The sequence below is a fragment of the Mustela nivalis genome (assembly GCF_964662115.1).
Source record: "Mustela nivalis genome assembly, chromosome: 16".
Taxonomy (NCBI): Eukaryota; Metazoa; Chordata; class Mammalia; order Carnivora; family Mustelidae; genus Mustela; species Mustela nivalis.
Window position 1 is genome coordinate 5,451,613 of NC_139035.1, and position 22,580 is coordinate 5,474,192.

At 39.7% G+C, this 22,580-nt stretch overlaps 1 protein-coding gene and 1 long non-coding RNA gene across 6 annotated transcripts in view; one reads left to right on the forward strand and one right to left on the reverse strand.

Annotated features, from left to right (window-relative positions):
• The window catches only part of LOC309849843, a 44,695-nt gene extending 22,167 nt beyond the window's left edge, over positions 1-22,528 (forward strand). For 3 of the 4 annotated variants that reach the window (XR_014303936.1, XR_014303937.1, XR_014303938.1), the window contains one exon: positions 4,198-4,982. This is a non-coding gene — a long non-coding RNA (uncharacterized lncRNA). Of the gene's footprint in view, positions 1-4,197; positions 4,983-22,438 lie in introns of those variants that run through there. The other variant, XR_014303935.1, reaches the window with a different exon arrangement.
• MAEL (maelstrom spermatogenic transposon silencer) overlaps positions 1-22,580 on the reverse strand; it is a 37,445-nt gene that overhangs the window by 2,449 nt on the left and 12,416 nt on the right. For both annotated transcript variants that reach the window (XM_082702756.1, XM_082702757.1), the window contains exons 6-10: positions 21,529-21,653; positions 20,731-20,785; positions 20,470-20,611; positions 1,321-1,383; positions 368-500 (exon numbers count right to left, since the gene is read on the reverse strand). In XM_082702756.1, the coding sequence (XP_082558882.1) occupies positions 368-500; positions 1,321-1,383; positions 20,470-20,611; positions 20,731-20,785; positions 21,529-21,653 (518 nt within the window). The remainder of the gene's footprint in view (positions 1-367; positions 501-1,320; positions 1,384-20,469; positions 20,612-20,730; positions 20,786-21,528; positions 21,654-22,580) is intronic.

The following is a 22,580-nucleotide window of genomic DNA, read 5'->3' on the forward strand; positions in this document are numbered from 1 at the left end:
GCGTGTGACATCCCAGGCAGGGGTGCCTGGGTGGCCTCCGTCAGTCGAGCAACCAGCCGACTCTTGATTTCAGCTCAGGTTAAGATCTCAGAATCCTGGGATGGATGCGGGCCCACCCTGGTCTGACTCTGGGCTCAGCCGGGTAGCTGCTCCCTCTCCCTCTGCCCCTCCCACTGTGTGCTCTTTCTCTCAAAAAAAAAAAAAAAAAAAAAAAAATCTTTTAAAAAAAGTGATATTCCATAAAAAAAACCTTAGAGAATGTTTCAGAAAAGAGAACGAAAGTCCTGATCTTTAGCTGCTGTTGAGCAGGAGCGCACTGAGCGGCACAGGTAAAGTGATCAGTAGCTCTGAAAAGTCAGTTCTTCACCTGGTAACGCCCGGCATCCAATACAACCATTTTGGGTGTCACACTGTTGCTGGCCTCATAATCCCGAAGCGGTACGTGAGTCTCTGTAAGCTGGATTCCAAAGAGAGTGGCTAGAGAATTACTGATGCAGTACCTTCAAAAGGAAATAAAAGCTCATTATCAGAACCTGATCTAATTCATTCGAAAATGATTCATATTTTAACAATTTCTAATATAAAGAAAATATATAAAATATATAAAGATATACATTTCTAAATTGGGGAAAAAAGAAACTGAGAGAATTGGAGAAGACATGGGGCTGGGTAGCATACATACCATTCACCGGCCGTTACTGGAAAGCAATACTCTGAGCACCACATACAATTTCAGATTCATTACAAGGGAATAGGATTAAAAGTAAAGATTACCAGAATTCTCAAATGTTTAAGGCAGGTAAAGGGCATAAACAGAAATTAGGCCACAACTTTAAAGCACTTATTTATCTCAGAACCAACTATAACCAGCCACGTGAAGAGACCACCAAAGCACCCAAAGATCTGAGGCTCTAGGTACTTTCACTACAAAAAAGAGAAAAATGTCTATATTTTTTGAGCACTTTAAAAAGGAAATGTTGTTGTTCATGATATTAGGGAATGTCATGTCCTACAAGGAAAATTTTCACTAAGTGCTTCTGAAGGTTCACCCAAATTACTCAGGTGGGAACTATACCAAGCAAGTATGACATGGACAGAATAAAAATAACATGAAGTTAGAAACAAAAAACCCCCCAAAAACAAAAAAACAAAACAAACAAAAAAAAAACCCACAGAAAACCAACCCTTTGTCTTAGAAGGGAATTACAAAAATGGAGGTCAACAGTATTTAACCCTGTTTGTAAAGCCAACAGCAAGCAAAGTGGCAAAGCACTCAATGCAGAACAGAGCATTTCAATGAAATGCCTTTCTCCAACTTACGCAATTTTCTTGCAAACAGCTAAAGCACAGAAGAGAATATCGTTTTCTTCATGCCACTTGCACCTGTATGGAAAAAGGATTTAATATCCTCAATGGCAGTAGCACCGCTTAAAGATTTTTATATGCCAGGTTTCTAACTTCCCTAAGTTAAAATCATTTAAGAAAAACTGACACTGTTGCTCAAAAATTAAGGTTTTTCATTTAACAAACAAAAAATGGATTTTTAGAAAAGATTTTTAAAAATGTTATCTCCTTTGATGCAAATTCATGATGCTATGCAAACCATACATAATTGGAACAGGTAAATTCTACCTGGAAATAACATGAGCATCTTAACACACAGACACACATTAACAACTATGGTTAATGTAAAGTTGTCTGACAACTGTTTACTGGTGCACCCTATTTACCAGGTACTGTTCTTGGCACCGGGGATGCAGTATTGAATGATACATGGGTTGATGCCTGCGGAGCCTCGTTTTAAAAAAGGGGGGAGTAGGAGGAGGAAGGAGGAGGAAGACGGAAGAAGGAAGGAGCAAAAGAAAGCGAGTGAAACACAAACTCTTGCCCACACAAAACCTACTTTCTAGTAAGGAAGACAGATTAAAAAAAGATGTAGGTATAATACACAGTAAATTAGATAAAGAAAAGTTCTGAGGAAGAAAAAAATGTTAAGGGGTGGAGGGGTGACATTTTAGATAAGGCAGCCAGGAGAGGGACCACTGAGAAGCTGATGTTTGGGGGGGGGGGCTCTCAGAAGGTTAATAATTGAGAGGAACAAACAAATAGCATATTTTTCAATGAAAATCAGTAAAAACCTGTATCTTTTCACTGAGTACAGTGTATTGAGACTCAGAAGAATAATACCCACGTAATTCAAAGCTTGCCTGAACCTAGCAAGAATCATTTAAAATTACAAACTTGTTAAACCTAAGTGTAAAAATCAGTTATCTACACTTAAGTTATTTAAACGAATGGAAGACTACCCAAATATAAGATTAAGAATTTCTCCCACTGCTTTTCTAAAAAGTGATTCAGTAAATAGGATTCATAAAACTCTTACTCTAAAATGAAGGCTCAGGTTGAAATTAAGCCTATGTTCTTACATATATACACAGAATCAAGTAATATTTAAAATTCCAGTTAATTTGGCTCCTTTTCCAGAACTTAAGCCCCAAGTTTAGTGCCTCATATACACATTTCCATTGCAGATCATATTTGAAATAGATGCAACTGAAAACCCAACAATGTATTCCAGAATTAAAAACAAACCCAAGAACAAAGCTATAGAAATCTGATCCCAGGGGAAAAATGCTTCCAAACCTACAGTTAAACTGTTAAAAATGACATTGTTGTCATCTGTGTGTTTTTTTTTTAAATATTTTATTTATTTATTTGACAGAGAGAGAGAGAGAGATCACAAGTAGGCAGAGAGGCAGGCAGAGAGAGGAAGGGAAGCAGGCTCCCTGCTGAGCAGAAAGCCCGATGCGGGGCTCGATCCCAGGACTCTGGGATCATGACCTGAGCTGAAGGCAGAGGCTTTAACCCACTGAGCCACCCAGGCGCCCCTGTTGTCATCTGTTTTTACTTAATTTTTTATTTAAATTCCAGTTAGTTAACTTAGAGTGTAACATTAGTTTGGGGTGTACAATTTAGTGATTACAAAGTTGCATACATCACCCTGCACTCATCACGAGTGCACACCTTAATCCCCATCACCTAGTTCACCCATCCCCCATCCCCCTGGTAACCATCAGTTTGTTCTCTATAGTTGAGAGTCTGTTTCTTGATTTGCCTCTCTCTTTTCCCCCCTATAATCATTTGCTTCTTAAATTCCATATATGACAAAATCATATGATATTGGTCTTTCTCTGACATTTCTTCTTGATTCTCTTCCCAAAATCATCCCACCAATCCCCCTAAAAATAGGAGTGTATTTTCTAGTAAAGGAAGATTCATTCTAAAAATTTGTCAAAAATCAAAACTGCTTTGTACACTTTGTTAAGCTATTAATATTCACTTTGGAGCTTCAAATCTAGCTCTAGCTTTGGCACATCTTCTTTATGATATGTCAAATTTATGATGGACTTCTTTTATGAAATTCTACTCTAAAGTCATAAGGTCACAAGTGGGTCAGGTCTTTTGGGTAATTCTGTCCAACACTATATCTCATTCGCTCAAATGATGCTAAAGGCCTCGACACTCCTCTTTGCTTATCTGAAAAGGTCTCAATGGTCTCCTTTCCTCCTGTTTCAGGGTTAAGATTCCTCCTCCTTTTCAAGGACAGTCCAGCCTTTACCCTGCTCAGAGCCACTATCACCTGGCTGCTACACAGGCTCTATACTCTAGCTAAATGGAGTCTCTAGTTTCTCTTCAAGGTTCTGTTTTTTTCAGTCCTTGGAGTCACTGTTCAGGCCATTTCCTTCTCTTGAAAGGTCCTCCTTTCAACCTAAATCTCCATTCATAGAAATTCTATTCATCTTTCCAGGAGAACCATATACCCCATAAAGTATTTCATATATTTTCAGCCCTTACACTGAAGAGATTTCTCCCTGATGTATCATCATCTTTTGAAATGCTTTTAAGAGTTACCAGAAATTATCATAGACAACTGCAGCGTCTTCACTGCTCTCGCTAGACAGGGGACACGGAGGGCTAGGACAGCCATGCCACTCTTTCCCATATTGCCTACAAAACCTAGTCTCAGGCCTTATGTACAAGAGCTGCCCCAATACTGGTTAAGAATAAACTCAATAAATTGGGTTAAGAAAAAACGATTCTAAAGGGACATCAAAATATAAAGTTGCATCCTTTAAAACTCTAATTCTGGTGCTTCTGATTTAAAAATGCATAAATTTATCTCCTCTTGCTCCCAAGACTCCATCAAATGACAGTCAAAGAAAAAAAACAGTAGCAGTCCCCAACAAAGGGAAAAGAGAAAGAGGCCTCCATGGAAGAGAGTTTAACAAACGTGTGGGACAGAAAGTAAGTGAAGGAATGGTAACCAAGGAGGCCAGACCAAGGAAGTCACAGCCTTCAGCCCTCACAGACCCAGCCACACAAGAGATCTGCCTACAGGAAGTCAAAAGAGGCTGTGAACCCACGCGCACGTCCCTGGCCAGAGAGCAGAGGTAAGACAGGAAGCTGAACTACTTCTGAACAAAGAATAGTCAACTCCCTGATGCTGTACGAAGAAGTGAACTGTTCGTAGGAGAACCCGGCAGCAAGAATGGGTGCTGGTACCTTAAGGCAAAGTCCTCAATATCGTGACATTCAGGATTCTCACTTAACATCCAGCTCCCTCATCTGCTTTCCCTATAGTAAAGCCCAACTAGTTGATTTTCCCCACAAAATACAGAGCACTTAAGTCAGCTTGGTAGCCCAACTTCTAAGCATGAACAGAAGCAAAGACAATCAGACATTCAAAGAAAGCACACCAGACAGAAACACCACAACTCACAAACCAGAAGAGTGAGACAATCCAGAGAACAAAAGCCAACAAACGTCCCTGTCCTACCAGGTACCCCAATGAGATCCGTGAAATTACTGCATCTATGATCCTAGTTTTCTTCCTCCTATCTTCAACCCAAATCAGCACTGATGATGGCTCTGACAATATGTCACATGCCGTAACTGCTGGCTGAGGGGCTCAGACCGCCAAAAGTCAGTCTCTGCCTGGTTTTAAAATGTCAGAGCTTACAGGGCTCTGAGCTGGGTCTCTTTTTGCCCTCTGCCAAGTGACCTCGTCGATATGTTGTAAGATCCATTGAAGGAGAAGCCTGGTCTCTCTTCATTGTATTTGCAGTGCTGAGAACAGTGCCTGGCACCTTGTGAAATGAATGCTGGCATTATCCAAACCTCTCCAGTGAGTTCTAGACCAGGACCACCAGCTGCCTGCTTGTTATTTCTAGATCTTACCTCACAAGGGCCTCAAAAAACATTCTAAACTTGCTCCTTCCCCCACCCCGACTAACCTAAGCATGGTCTTTATTTCTTTTCAATCTCCCCTCCTATATGCAGTCCACCAGCAAGGTCCACTGGTTTTTACCCAGATGAAATCTACTTACTCCTCTCCATTTCTACTGTCACTCCCCTCCAAGCCATTTCTTGCCTAGACTAGAGAAATAGTCTAATAGTTATAGACTGTACTTCCTTTTTTGCCCTTTCTCAATATAGCCATTAAAAACTCAGGAGATCTTTTAGAAACTTAATCAAATTCTGTCAATTGCCTGCTTGATAAGATTCCTTCCTGTTCACCCTAAATACAGAGAACTGAGAGTTGCCGAAGGGGAAGTGGGGGCAGCCGGGGGGACTAATTCCTTCCTGCAGCTAAGAAGGCTCAGGGCATTTATGGTCCCTGCTGATGTCTCCAACCTCATCTTGTGTAGTCTTCCCTCTGCTCACTCCCTTCCAGTCACACTGACTTAATTTCCAGTGAACACCAAGCTTTCACCTCCAGGCTTTTGCAATTCTCTACCCAGGATGCTATTCCATTTTCACATGGCTGCATCACTCTCTCGCTTCGGATCTCAGTTTTAATTTTACATTCTCAAAAAAAAAAGTTTTCTGGACTACTCTAGAAAGTAGTCTTTCCACACACTCTTCTCTGCTAAAGGAGGAGCAATATCCTGTTGATTTCCTTCTTAGCACTAATCACAAGCTAAAATCACCATTTTGTCATTTACTCCAAGTTTTACTTTACCACTAAAATGTAATTAGCTTCAGGGCACCTGGGTGGCTCACCTGGTTAAAGGACTTTCTTCAACTCAGGTCATGACCAGGAGTCATGGAATCCCAGGATCTAGTCCTGCATCAGGCTCCCTGCTCAGTGGGGAGTCTACTTTTCCCTCTGATCTTACCCCCTCTTGGTGCACTCTCTCTCCCTCTCTCAAATAAATAAAATCTTAAAATTAAAAACAAAATGTTAGCTTCATGAAGGCAGAGACCTTCAGCACAGTGCCTGGGACAGAGGAGATACTCAATAAATACTGGCAGATTAAAAGCTGCCTTGGGGCACCTGGGTGGCTCAGTGGGTTAAAACCTCTGCCTTCGGCTTAGGTCATGATCCCAGGACACTGGGATCAAGCCCCGCATCAGGCTCTCTGCTCAGCAGGGAGCCTGCTTCCCCCTCCCTCTCTGCCTGCCTCTCTGCCTACTTGTGATCTCTGGCTGTCAAATAAAAAAAATAAAAATCTTAAAAAAAAAAAAGCTGCCTTATTTCATCCATAGGTCATACACAATTATGACAAGAAGCAACAAGGAGATGGCAGATCTATGAAATCTAAAATACCAGGATAGTCATCAATAGCCTGTTTAAGATTCTGATTCTCACTTTGTCTAACTATTCTCAATTTCACCAATACCTATCCTTTTCACCTATTTCTCCTAAAGCTACAGACAAAAATTTATTACAAACTTTAATGTACAAGCAGAACTTTAAGACAAGTGTTTGCTTATATTAACCGATTCCAACAACAGTTCCTATTGGCTACTAAACCAATCTCTCTTCTAAAACACTATACATTGGAATCTTACACTAGGAAGCTCAGAAAAAGGCAGATCTAGCCTGTTCGAAACAATTTTACTACCAAGGTGCTTACAGTGCTATGCAATTGTTTCCTCATGAACAAACCCCACAGCACAGCCCTTAATGTCTTACACCAAAGCTACTCTTGTCACAGCCTGTACTTACTCAACTGAGCTCAACAATATTTCTTCAATTTTAAAACTTTTTTTTCGCATTTTAACTTAAATTGGAATGCATCTTACAATTGAAGGTATTTTACAATTGCTATTGGTTAGTCTAGAATTAGTTGGATCACCTGAACATGAACAAATTTGGTTGTTCTTGATGATAAAAAACTATAACTCAGTTTAGTCAATAAACCATTGGAAGATTATTTGAGAAAGTATTGATTTGTCTCTGAACACTTTCCGCTGACATTATCTGATAAGATCACGAAAGAATCAAAACTCATAGAAAAGGTGTTTGTCAGTGGCAGAAAAAGTATTTTAATAGACCAGCATATAAATACATATAACATTATGTAAGTTTCATTTTAATTCATAAAATTCACTTTCTTTGTAGAATACTGACTCAGTCTATTCTATTTCTTTTTTCTCCTAATAATCATACATTTTATCCATCCCCTAAAATTGTTTTTCATTTTTTTAATTGAAGCATAGTTGGCACACAATGTTAAATGTTTCAGGTGTACAACAAAGTGATTCCACAAGTCTACACATTACACTATGTTGACAAGAGTAACCACCATCACAAAACACTATTAACATACCATTGACTATATTCCCTAGGCTATATATTTTTTTCTTTTTCAAGATTTTATTTATTTATTTGACACCCAGGGAGGTGGGGGGAAACACATGCATATACAAGCTGGGAGAAAAGCAGCAGCGGATTCCCCACTGAGCAGGGAGCCCGACATGGGGCTAGATCCCAGGACACTGAGGTCACGACCTAAGCCAAAGGCAGACACTTAATCAACTTAGTCTTCCAGGTTCCCTTATACTTATCATCCCCCAAACTTAGCCATTCTGTAACCGGAAACCTGTACCTCCTACTCCTCTTCACCCATTTTGCCCAATTCCCCACCCTCTTCTCTGGCAACCATCAGTTTGTTCTCTGTACTTATGAGCCTGTTCCTGCTTTTGTTCTGTTTTTTTAGATTTCACATGTTAAGTGGAATGCTATGGTGTTTGTCTTCCTCTGACCTCGTTCACAACACCCTCGAGATCCAGCCATGTTTTGCAATCGGCAAGATCTCTATCTTTTTTATGGCCAAGCAACATTCGCGCGTGTGTGTGTGTGTGTGTGTGTGTGTGTTTACAACACAAACATATGACATCTTTTTTATCCATTCATCTATATATGGACATTTGGGTTGTTTCCGTGTCTTGGCTATTGTAAATAATGCAGTAAACACAGGGGTGTATATGTATCTCTTTTCCAATTAGGTGTTTTCATTTTCCTTGGCTAAATACCCAATAACGGAATTACTGGATCATACGGTATTTCTATTTTTAATTTTTTGAGAAACTTCAAACTGTTTTCCACAGAGGCTGCGCCAATTTACATTCCCACCAAAGATAAAAACCTCCTGATTTCTGAAGGAGTAACTTCTTAACTTCACACCTGAGACTTTATATGGCTTTTAGGGGGAGTGGAGACCACAAAACACTGTGGGGGAGGGGAGACGGAAGGGAAATGCAGAGTCTATGGTTAAATTATAATCATTCCAAAATGAGAAGATCTGTAAATATTCAGAAACTTGATAGTTCAGAGCAGAGAGACTTAAAATGGCCTGTAAATCTCTAGGAGGCCATGTGGAGGGGAGGGAGGGAGAAGAGTCATTTAGAAACTCTTTGGAGGGGAAAAAAGGAAAAGGAAAAGGGGAAAAATTTAGCCTTTTTCAGGGCAAAAGAAAACAAAGAAAAATGGGAAGCCCCACAATCACACCCCTGCCACCCTGAAAGTATTCAGAGAAACCAGTTTGCCGCACTGACAGAAGAGGGAGCACTTGAACTATGAATCTCACACGTCCCCAAATCACCAGCCCTGTCCAAGAAATACAAAGGAACAGCATACCTTCATCTACAGGAAGCTACCACAGGAAGAAAACTGAAAATAAAGCTCAAACTCTCTAACTGGGAACTCCTCTCTTTACCTTCGTCCCTTCGCCTGCCAAAAAATCATGAAGGGAAAACGGTGTGTTGAATTAAAAATCCTCAAACAAGAATTTTAAGAAATGAAAACATGCCTTGAATGAGAAATTCCAAAACTAAAACCAGCAATAAAAAGAAATGAGTTGATAAAACTCTGGAAATAAAAATTATATCAGAAAAGAACTAAATTACATACACGTGCTGGACTCCCTTCAGAAGAGATATTAAATAAAACAGAACTAATATTAAACTACCATCAAAGACAAATTTCCAGAAATAAGACCTGATTCTGCATACTGAAAGGGCTCACCACACGTTGAGAAAACGGCCTGCAATAATATACTCAGAAAAATACCCTAATAAAACCATTAGACTTTAAAGATGAAAAAACACCCTTAAGGTCTCCAGGCAAAAAGATCAAATAACTTAAAAGGCCAAAAGAATTAAATGAGCAAACTTATTAAAAGCAGCACACAAAGACATACAACAATACAGCTGTATTTTCCAGAAACTCAAGAAAATAAAGGTCAAATAAAAAGTTTTCAATAGACAAGAACACAGGGACTGCTGGTTCCCAAGAGCCCTAATCAATCTACCAGATCAAGATTCAGCAAATTTTTTTTCTGTAAAGGCACCAAATACCACAGTAAACAGCTTAAAACTACAGAGATGTAATGAAACATAAAAACACAATAGTGGGGCTTCGGCATGGCTCGGTGGGTCGAAGCCTCTGCCTTCGGCTCAGGTCATGAATCTCAGGGTCCTGGGATCGAGCCCCGCATCGGGCTCTCTGCTCAGCGAGGAGCCTGCTTCCCCCCCCCCCTCTGCCTGCCTCTCTGCCTACTTGTGATCTCTGTCTGTCAAATAAATAAAATCTTAAAAACACACACACAAGATAGTTACAGCAAACTTTTAATGCACCATTCTCATCACATGACAGATCAAGTAGACATAAATCAAGCAACTGAGACAATTTTTTTAAATAACTGGAGTTTGTATCTCTTTATCTCCTTCCCCTATTCAGCCCATCCCCTCCCCCACCTTCCTTCTGGCAACTACCAGTTTGTCTTTTGTCGTTGAGAGTCTGCTTGGTTTTTTGTCTGTTTTGGTTTTCAGTGTCCACATTTCTGTGACATCATGGTCTCAGTCTCTCTGACCTATTTCACCTGAGCCTAATACTCTCTAGGTCTAGCCATGTTGCCATAAATGGCAAGATTTGATTTTGGCGGCTCGGCAGTGCTCTCCCGTGCGGGCGCCAGTAAGCTTGATCCAGTCATTTGTCAAGGAGCATCTGGATTGCTTCCATATCCTTGCTATTATTCTAAACGTGTATTTAGGGGCGCATCTATCTTTCAAGTTAGCGTTGTCATTTTCTTTGGATAGATATCCAGTAATGGAATTAAGTGGATATTGTAATATTTCTATTTTAATTTTTTGAGGAACCGCCATACCGTTTTCCACAGCAGCTGCGCCAATTTACATTCCCACAAGTGGTGCACAAGGGTTCCCTTTTCTCCACATCCTCACCAACTCCGGTCTTTCTTAAGAGATAAAACAACTTAAACCACACAATCAAAGTAGACCTCAGGGATAATAAAAACACGCTTACAATATTCTTCTCACACACCCACAGATCATTCACAAAACTGATTATATATTAAGTTAGCAAAAACCTGCAAAACTTTCATAAAGTAGAACAAAACTGATCACAATGCAAAGGTACTAGAATTTACTAACAAAAAAACAGAAAGGCCTTTACCTCTGGATATTTAAAAGCCTCATATTAACTTGTGAGTTAAAACTACAGAATTTTTTTTTAAATGACAAAATACTGTATATATCAATCTAGGAGATGCACTGAAAGCAGCAATTAGAAGAAAACTGACTCAACTAAACACAAGATAATAGAGGCAGAAATTAATGAGAGAGAGAATTTTTAAAAATCTACATCTAGGGACGCCTGGGTGGCTCAGTTGGTTGGACGACTGCCTTCGGCTCAGGTCATGATCCTGGAGTCCCGGGATCGAGTCCCGCATCGGGCTCCCAGCTCCATGGGGAGTCTGCTTCTCTCTCTAACCTTCTCCTCATTCATGCTCTCTCTCACTGTTCTCTCTCTCAAGTAAATAAATAAAAAATCTTAAAAAAAATCTACATCTAATGAAATCTTGTTGTTTTGAAAAAAAGAGAGAGACACCATAAACTAGCTTTATTTAAGGGGAAAAAAAGGCACAAGTATACAAGAATAACCACTGAAACAGAAGGAATTTTAACAATTATAAGAGACTAACTTTGCAGACTTTTAAGCAAATTTAAAAGCATATATAAAATGTACAATCTCCTTGAGAAATACAGATTACCAATATCGATCCCATTAAAGCTAGAAAGCCTAGTCAAACAGACTTTCGTAGATGAAACAGAGAAAGTTGTCAAAGAACTGCCCCCCCAACCATATGCCCAGTCCCAGATGTGCACAACTTGTGTGAGAAAATTTTGGAAGTCCTGAAAGATTCAAAAGTAGATTTGAGAAATGGAAACACATCTCGTATCTTTGGATAGAATTCAACATTATAAACATTTCAATTCTCCCCAAATTAGTTTATAAATTTAATGCAATCTAAGGAGCTTTATGGAATTGGATTGAAGTGAAATGATACTGCTGACTATACTTTTTTGTTTAAACACATTAAAAAGGTAAGAGAATCAACAAGGATCGCGGAAAAACAGAAATGGAATAAAACAAGAAAATGGGCTGAACCATGTTTCAAAGGAATAATTCAACCACACTGAAGGGGGAAGAACCAACCCAAATAACTTTTGAACAAAGTGTTTTGACTATCTGCCTTCAGACTAAGAAACAACTGAAAGCAAATTCTGAACTATTAATTTTTTTTTACAGGGTATCACTTAACAATTCTCTAACTGATTTTTAATTAACATATTCTATGACTGAACAAACAAGAAAGAATATTGAGTGCCAGGTTTTTCTCTCAGAGAAGGGAGATACAAAAATAGAAAAATGGAAAACTAGAAAACAGTATGTGTTGAACTGGAATTATAGGTACTTAGTATGAACTCATGGTGAGACAGACATAAAAATGTGTGTGGAGGCTGTGTATATACGTAGCTCCCTCCACTGAGGGGAACTAGAATGAGCACACCTAACACCCACATCCTATCTCCTAAATACTGTCCTCCGTTTAAAGGAACAAGGGCTCCATGCAGAAATGAGTAATCCAAAACTGAAGCAGGGAAAGCAAGGATGAGCCTGGAACATATGAAGCCAGAAAGCAAAGAAGCATTCAGAAAACAATGAAGAAATGTCAAAAGGACACAGAAACCACTGCTCTGAAGGGATGCCCACTGGCCATAAAATCAAACTGAGCATAAAAAATAAGTTGATAATAACAGATAACAGATTATAAATTGATAATAACAGATTACAGCCCATTTATAGGATTTCAAATAGGAATCCATAAGTCCATACTCATAAATTATTTTTTAAAAATAAAAGCTCTCTTGGGGTGTCTGGGTGGCTCGGTCGGTTGAGCAGCTGACTCTTGGTTCCAGCTCAGATCATGATCTTGGTCCTAGGATCAAGCCTTGTGTTGTGTTTCCTGCTCAGAGGAGAGTCTGACTGAGGATTCCCCTCCACCCCTCTCTCTCTGTCTAAATAAATAAATCTTAAGAAATAAAAGCAAAGCTCTTCCTTACAGTAGAATGCCAACTAACAAACGTAAAGTGAACTACATTAGAAAAATCACCATTTCACAAATATAATAATTACTGATTCAGGCAAAGTCATCAAAGGATATGAAATTAAGAGGCAGACTGAAGTTTGAGAATATCTACCAAATCTCAAAATATTTCCCTATAAATATTAATTACAAGGTGAAAACCAGTAGCTTTTCAATGGAGAAATCTGGGAGGCATTATCTTAAGTGACCATAATCATCAGTAATGGAACAAATGGATAACATATACATCCAGATATGATACACTGAGAAAACATATAATTTTTGTGGTGCTCCTGCCAAAAATATATGAACTCAAACTAAAACTAAGAAACATTCTATAAAGTAACTACCCTGCACCCTTCCAAAATACCAAGATCACAGAAGTCAAATTAAGTCATTCGCAACTATCTTCTCCCATTCTGAAGGCTGCCTTCTAGTTTTGTTGAATTTTTTCTTCGCTATGCAGAAGATTTTAGGTTGAAGTCATCCCACTAATATATTTTTCCTTTTGTTGCCTTTGCCTCGGGAGACAGATCTAGTAAGGAGCCACTACATCTGATGTCAAAGAAGTTACTGCTTGTGTTCTCCTCTAGGATTTTGATAGATTTAGGTCTTTCATCCATTTTGAATTTATTTTTGTGTATGGTTTAAGAAAGTGGTCCAGTTTACCCACACCATTATGTATTTTTAAAGTACTTATAAAACTGAACACCCAAAAAACAATGCAGGTAAAAGGTGAGAAGACATGAACAGACAGTTCTCCAAAGAAGACTTACAGCTGGCCAACAGACACATGAGAAGATACTCCACATCACTCATCATCAGGGAAACACAAATCAAAACTACCATGGATATCACCTCACAGCTGTCAGAATGGCTACAATTAACAGCACAGGAAACAACAGGTGTGGTGAGAATGTGGAGGAAGGGAACCCTCATGCATTATTTGTGGGAACACAAACTGGTGTAGCCATTCTGAAGAACAGTAGAGAGATTCCTCAGGAAGTTGAAAATAGAACTACCCTACAACCCAGCAAGTACACTGCTAGGTATTTACCCAAAGGATACAAAAGTACTGGTTCAGGGGCACCTGGGTGGCTCAGTCCATTAAGCTCCTGCCTTCAGCTCAGGTCATGATCCCAGAGTCGTGGGATCAAACCCCAGGTCAGGCTCCCTGCTCAGAGGGGTGCCTGCTTCTCCCTCTCCCTACTACTCCCCCTACTTGTGTGCTCTGTCAAATCAACAAATAAAATCTTAAAAAAAAATACTGATTTGAAGGGATACATGCACCCCAATGTTTATAGCAGCTTTATGAACAATATCCAAACTACGGAAAGAGCCCAGATATCCATGAACAAACAAATGGATAACGAAGATGTGGTACATCTATATATAACAGAATACCACTCAGCCATAAAAAGAATGAAATCTTAAAGGAGGGGGGCAAGGTGGCAGCAGTGGAGGGGATCTTGTTTCATCGGATTCCTCAAATTTAGCTAATCAAACCATTCTGAACACACACAGATTCAACCTGACATGTAAGATTTATCTGGATCTCCACAAGCAGAAAAATGACTATTTTTGCAAGGTAGGAGGTGTGGAACCTTGAACTTTGGGAGAAATACCATAAGATCAATGGAGGTGGAGTGAGCCTCCATAAGCTGGCCACCCAGAAGTGATGTAACACCGGAGCAAAAAATTGGGAGCCCTGGAAATCTGCCATGTGAGAGGTACCTCCTTCTGAACAGGGCATAGGGGATGAATAGGGCAGAATTCTAGGGGAATCACTATGGTCTCAGGATTCCACGAGACTCAGAAAGGGGTGAGCCTAAACGGATGGACTGCCCCAGCAGTAGATGCGGAGAATGGTCACGGTTAGCGAGCCCAGAAGGGACTCTCAATTCCTTTCATCATCAACTGTGACCCAAACCAGTAGGGAGGCCGCCCTCTGCCTGACCACCCTGAAAGAACTAGAAGGTACAGGCTGTTTAACACCCTAGGGGAGATATAAAACAGCTTGTAGCCATGACAGACACAGCTCTCTGAGCAGTGTGACCCGTGAGATGACACTGGGGCAGCACCCAGCATGACCACGGAGCTGTGGAAGAGGGTACATGCTTGAGTCCACGGCCCCTACCAGTTGCAGAGTTAAAGCACAGAGATGTTCATGGGTCCCCATGACTCCCTCAGGAGAGGAGCAGTGGGCATGAAATGCACGAGTCTGTGCAGTTTGGTATGTGAAGAGATAGAGACAAATCCTGGAGGATTTGTTGTGGGGTGGCAGGAGGGTGGAGGGGGCAGTCCACCACACTGCTGATCTGGGCGAGATTCCTGAACAGCCATATTTGCTCCTACCATGTAAATGCAAGCCACCAGGGAACAAAAGTCACACAGTCAACCAGTCACATTAAGCCCATCCCGCTGACAAGGTATAGGGACACTCCACCCAGGCAGAGAGGCCTGAGAAGCCCCGCAGCAGGCCCCTCCCCCAGAAGACAGACTGGAACAACAGGCGAATGACAAGCTTGTTTCCCCAGGACTGTAGAACTCCAGCAGCAGGGGAAAATAATACAGGGAGCTCCAGGTGGTCCCTCATGACTCATTTATACTGCAGGCTAAAATTTTATATTTCTTTTCTTGGTCTTTTTTTTTTTTATCCTGTTCCTATTTTAAACAGATTCTTTTTTCCCAACCTATGTTTTTTAAGTTGCTTAACTTTTATTCACATCTATGTTTTATAGATTTATGACCCACATTAGCCCATTTTCATTCTATTCAATTTTATCTTGATATATATGTTCTGATTTCTTTGCAATTTTGGGATATAGTGTCTTCTAACACAAAGAACAAAAATCAATCAGGAACAGGGAGATCACCCTGCTTTGTCTCCCTGAGAGATTATAATCTCTTTCCCTGCCCCCCTTTTTAACTGACTTTTGCATGGGTCATGTTTGATATTTTGGACTCCGTTCGTTTGCTCAACCATCTCTTGACAGAATGACTAGGAGGAAGAACTCCCAACAAAGAAAAGAACCAGAGAAAATGTCCTCTGCCACAGAACTAATGGATGTGGACATAAACAAGATGTCAGAGATAGACTTCAGGATAGCAATTATGAAATCAACAGCTAGGCTTGAAAAAAGCATTACTGACAGTACAAAATCTCTACACGCAGAAAGGAAATCTAATCAGACCAAACTTACAAAAATGCTCTGAATGAGATGCAGTCTAAACTGGGTACTCTAACAGCCAGGGTAAATGGGGCAGAAGAACAAATCAGTGACCTAGAAGATAAGCTGATAGAAAGGAAGGAAGCCAAGGAAGAGAGGGATAGGCAGCTAGTAGCCCATGAAAACAGAATGAGATCAATGACTCCACGAAATCTTCCAATGTTAGAATTACTGGGATCTCTGAGGGGGTGGGAGAAAGAGGACTTGAAGGTATATATGAGCAAATCACAGCTGGGAACTTCCCTAACCTGGGGAAGGAAATAAGCATTCGTATCTAAGAGGCAGAGAGGACCCGTCCCAAGATCAAAAATAGATCAACACCCTGATGTATAATAGTGAAGCTTGTAAGTCATTAAGACAAGGAAGCTATCCTGACAGCAGCTAGAGGGAAGAGATTTTGTACACATGGAGGGAGGAATATCAGAATAAGAGAGCTATCCACAGAGACCTGGCAAGCCAAAAAGGGCTGGCAATACATATTCCGGGTAATATATGAGAAGAACATTCAGCCAAGAATACTTTATCCAGCAAGGCTGCCACTGAGAATGGATGGGGAGAGAAAAAGCTTCCAGGGCCAGCAGAAACTGAGAGAGTATGTGACCACCAAGCCAGCCCTGCAAGAATTAAGGGGGAGTCTATAAAAGAAGACCCCAAGAGCAATATAAACCAGATATTAACAGAGACAATCTATAGAAACACAGCCTTTCCAGGCAACACAATGGCACTAAATTCATATCTTTCAATATTACTCTCAATGTGAATAGGCTGAATGTTCCTATCAAAAGACAAAGGTTTCAGATTGGATAAAAATGCAGGACTCATCCATATGCTGCCTACAAGAGACTCACTTTGAACCTAAAGACACCCCCAGATTCAAAGTGAGGGGATGGAGAACAATTTACCATGCCAACAGACCTCAAAAGAAAGCTGGGGTAGCAATTATCATTTTTGATTAATTAAATTTTAAACCAAAGACTGCAGTAAGAGATATAAAGGGACACTTAAAGGGTCTATCCAACTAGAAAATGTAGCAATTGTAAATATCTATGCCCCCAACATGGAAGCAGCCAGCTACATAAACCATCTAATAACCAAAATAAAGAACAATATTGATAATAATACATTAATAGTAGGCGATTTCAACACTCCACTCAGAGCAACAAACAGATCATCCAAGCAGAAGATCATCAAAGAAACAAGAGCTCTAAAGGGCACATTCGACCAGATGGACTTTGTAGATATACACAGAACATTCCATTCTAATACAACAGAATACTCATTCTTCTTGAGTGCACATGGAACATTCTCCAGAACAGACCACATACCTGGTTAAAACTCAGGCCTCAATCGATGCCAAAAGATTAGGATTCTTCTCTGTATATTTTCATACCACAATGCTTTGAAACTGGAACTCAACCACAAGGAAAAATTTGGAAGGAATGTAAACACTTGGATATTAAAATAAATCCTGCTAAAGAAAGAATGAGTCAACCAGGAAATTAAAGAAGAACTTAATCCATGCAAACTAATGAAAATGAAAACATGTTGGTTCAAAAGCTATGGGACACTGCAATGACAGTCCTAAGAGGGAAGTAAACAGCTATCCAAGCCTCTCAAAAAATCAGAAAAATCCCAAATGCACAAGCTAACCTTACATCTAAAGGAGACAGAGAAAAAACAGCAAATAAAGCTTAAACCAAGTAGAAGAAAAATGGTAAAGATTAGAGCAGAAATCAATGAAACAGAAACTAGAAGAGCAGTAGAACAGATCAACGAAACTAGAAGCTGGTTCTTCGGAAGAATTAATAAGAATGATAAATACCTAGCCAGACTTATAAAAGGAAAAGAGAAAGGGCCCAAATTAATAAATTCATGAAAAAAGAGGAGAAGTCACAACCAATACCTAGGAAATAGAGACAATAATTAGAACTTATTGCCACCAGCTGTATGTCAACAAACTAGGCAATTTGGAAGAAATGGATGCATTCCTGGACACTTATAAACCACTAAGGCTGAAACAGGAAGAAACAGACAATCTGAACAGATCCATAACCAGCAAGGAAATTGAAATAGTGATCAAAAAGCTCCCAAAAAACAAGAGTCCAGGACCAAATGACTTCCCAAGGCAAATTCTACCATTTATTTTTTATTATTTTTTAAATAGATTTTATTTACTTATTTGTCAGAGAGGAAAAGACAGCACGTGCACACACAAGCAGAGGAAGCAGCAGGCAGAGGGAGGAGCAGACTCCCTGCTGAGCAGGGAGCCCAGTGCAGAACTTGATCTCAGGGCTCTGGGATCATCACCTGAGCAGAAAGCAGACACTTAACACACTGAGCTATCCAGGCCTCCCTCTACCAAACATTTAAAGAAGAAATCATCCTTCTCTCTCTTTCTGCCTGCCTCTCTGCCTACTTATGATCTCTGTCAAATAAATAATAAAATCTTTTAAAAAATTAAAAAAAAAAAAAACAGGGTGCCTGGGTGGCTCAGTGGGTTAAAGCCTCTGCCTTCTGCTTGGGTCATGATCCCAGGGTCCTGGGATGGAGCCCTGCATCGGGCTCTCTGCTCAGCGGGGAGCCTGCCTCTCTGCCTACTTGTGATCTCTGTCTGTCAAATAAATAAACCCTTTCAAAAATAAAAAAAATAAAGAAGAAATCATACCTATTCCAAAGAATAGAAATGGAAGGAAAACTTCTAAACTCATTCTATGAGGCCAACATTACCTTGATCCCAAAATGAGACAAAGACCACATCAAAAAGGAGAATTACAGACCAATATCCCTGATGAACATGGATGCCAAAATACTCAAGAAGACCCTAGGCAATAGGATCCAACAGTACACTAAAAGGATTATTCACCATGTCCAGGTAGGATTTATTCTTGGGATGCAAGGGTGGTTCAACATTTGCAAATCAATCAACATGATAGATCATGTTAACAAAAGAAGAGACAAAAACCATTTGATCCCCTCAACTGATGCAGAGAAAGCATTCAACAAAGTACAGCATCCTTTCCTGATTAAAACTCTTCAAAATGTAGGGAGAGAAGAAACATACCTCAATACCATAAAAGCTGTTATGAAAAGCCCACAGCAAATATCATTCTCAATGGGGAAAAACTGAGAGCTTTTCCCTTAAGGTCAGGAACACAACAGGGATGCCCACTCTCACCACTTTTGTTCAACATAGAAGTCCTAGCCATAGCAGTCAGACAACAAAAAGAAATAAAAGGCATTCAAATTGGCAAAGAAGAAATCAAACTCTCTCTCTCTGCAGATGACATGACACTTTATATGGAAAACCCAAAAGAATCCACCTCCAAATTACCAGAACTCATAGCAGTTCAATATGGCAGGATACAAAACTGATGCCTGGAAATCAGCTGCCTCTCTATACACTAACAGTGTGGGTGAAGAAAGAGAAATTAAGGAATTGATTCCATTTACAATAGCACCAAAAACCTTAAGATACCTTGCAATAAACCTAACCAAAGAGGTAAAGGATCTGTACTCGAGTAGTGAGGAACTACAGAACACTCATGAAAGAAATTGAAAACGACACAGAAAGATGGAAAAGCATTCCATGCTCATGGATTGGAAGAATAAACACTGTGAAAATGTCTACGCTAGCTACCGAGAGCCATCTATTGTTTCAAAGTAATCTCTATTAAAATACCATTGACCCTTAAAAAAAAAAATGGGGCGCCTGGGTGGCTCAGTGGGTTAAGCCTCTGCCTTCGGCTCAGGTCATGATCCCAGGGTCCTGGGATCGAGCCCCACATCGGGCTCTCTGCTCAGCAGGGAGCCTGCTTCCCCCTCTCTCTCTGCCTGCCTCTCTCCCTACTTGTGATCTCTTCTGTAAAATAAATAAATAAAATCTTTAAAAAAAAATACCATTGACATTTTTCACAGAGTTGAAAACAAACAACCCTAAAATGGATGGAATCAGAAAAGACCCTGAACAGCCATGGGATTGTTGAAAAAGAAAACCAAAGCTGGAGGCATCGTCCCTGACTTCAAGCTGTATTACAAAGTTGTGATCATCAAGACAGCATGGTATTGGCACAAAAACAGACACATAGACAAGTGGAAGAGAACAGAGAACCCAGAAATTTCTGTACTAGTCTTGCAACTTTTCTATAAATATGAAATTATTTCAAAATGAAAAATACATTCCATTTATTTCACTTATATATTTCTTATATGTTAAGTCTAAGAAGTCTATGTAATAAAACATCTCTTTAAATATATTCTTCCATCAGTACAAAAATTCTGAACAATAAAGCACCATGCCAGTTATCTGGTAGTGTGTTTTATTTTTAGTTGTAGACAAAATGACAATGTATCAGACAACCAATGGAATCTTATTATTCAAGGAAATAATGATTCCAAAGTTTCATAGGAAAATACTGCCTGTTGATGAAAAAGGAAAAACTAATCCTGCCATATTTTCTCAGTACAAAAAGCCAAAATCACAATCACAAAATCATCATCAATACCTTGTGTTGCTAGAATAATCCCACATGGCCACATCTAGGAGGCTCCGGACCCAGGTTTTAGAGGGCTCCTTACGAAATTTTTGTTGGTAGATCCCCACAACAAGATCTTCTACAGTGAGCAGTTCTAGATCTTGCCTGATTTCTTCCATTGGTAAAAAGAAAAAGACAAACAATTACTGAATTTAGGCACATAGAACACGTACACCAAAATGGAAATACAGATGTTATAATGCACTTCAACAGTGACCTAGTTTTACTTACTTGATGTCTTTGCCATATGCTTCAAACACCAGTTGACTCTGGCTCTGTCATCAGACTGGAGAAGGGAAAAAATTTACTTGTATTTTCTCCTACACTGAGTTAATTTTAATCAATTGCTGTCCTTTCAGACTGGGGAGGTGGGGGTGGCAGGAAGGGAAAGACTAAAGAGTTTGTGACAACTAAATGAGAACCATAAAAAAGAGCAACATATATTTTAAAAAACTGCTGCTTTTAATAACCAGTTACATTTATAAAGCAGTGCTAACAGACTGTGAAAAACAAAGGAAATCTAGGGTAGGCACATGACGAAACCAATGCTCAGAAAAAGATAAGGTAATCTGTTCATGGTTACACTAAAATAGGTTAAAACCCAGTTCTTCAACTCTTAGCTAAAAGAATTTAGACAAAATAAAGAATAAAGTCTCTCCAAAGATTATAAAAGAGGACCAAGAGATTGCTACAAAAACAGTTTCAAATAAACAGTAATCTTACTTAGAAGGACAAATGTACAGATTAGAACACCCTTTCAGAGTAAAAAAAATATTGAGAAGATATTTCAGCAGGAGAAACTAAAAACAGGAGTTCAAAGTAGACCTGTGTTCAGCTTTTGCAGTGTTCAGAATCCCTCGACTACCTACCACAGAAATTATACCTAATCCCATTCTAAACAATTCAGAATGAACATGTTTTAACACACACAGCTAACAAACAAGCCAACTCACTTTCTTTGCGTACCTTTCATGGAGCTTTCAGTATCTAAGGGGATGCCTTAATAAAAAATTCTAACAATTAAATTACCTTGCAGTAGATAGGTGGCCAGTTTCCTGGGTTTGGGTGAATAAACCTATAAAGGTTTTGTAACACAGCTGCTTGGTCATGCCCAGATTCAAAGTTTGAAATAGGAATCTTGTGACTAGAATCACCTGAAGGGAATAAAAAGGAGGAAGCAGTTCAAAATTTGACCAAAACAAGTATTACAAAGTGGGTAAGGAAGTAGGGGTACAGGAAGACAGTACTCGGTAACTCATATTTAAGCACTTGTACCAAGCCTAATTACGGTTACGTACTTTACATAATTTACGCCATCATCTTATGAGAAAGGGGATGTACACATATTAGAGAAGACACAACTGACACAGAAGTTAGCACAGTAGGTTAATAGTTGGTAAGCAACAGAGTCAAGAGTCAAATCCAGACTTAAGTGACCGAGCCCATACGTTTTCACTATTCCCATCTGCCTTTCATGAATCTGGTTTATATATAAGGCTGGAGAACGTTATAGCAATGGCTGCTTTTTAAAAGGCTGTATGATTAAGATTTCCAATTCCAGTAAAAAAATAAAATAAAATAAAATAAAAAATAAAAATAAATGGACCAAGTAATTCAGACTAACCTCCCACAAACATTTAATGTATCTGAGGATATCAAGAGTACACACAGTAGCAAGAAATTATTAGATCCAGATGCAAGAGAATACAGGAATCCAGAGAGGCTCTCCAGACCGCCTCCTTCGAGGGCAGTTTTTCCCCAGCAGCTACTTCCCAATTCCAGAAGAATAAACTGATTAGCTGAGAAGTGTGCTTTTGACAGCTTTTGGGACCTGGTCTGCTAGGACCCCAGCTATCTAGCAAAAGCAAACATAAATCCTCTCTGGATGAAGAGAACATCATTCTAAGCCACAAATTACTTTAAAATCTTTTTTTTTCAGTGTGGCAGGGGAAAGACGGGACAGGAAGATGGGAGAGGAGAAGCCTGAGAAGCCACGGTAAGCTGGGCCCCTGGAGTAGCGGACGGGAAAGCTTGTCACGGGCTGAGAAGCGAGCAGCTAAAGCAGCAGCTTGCAGATGTCC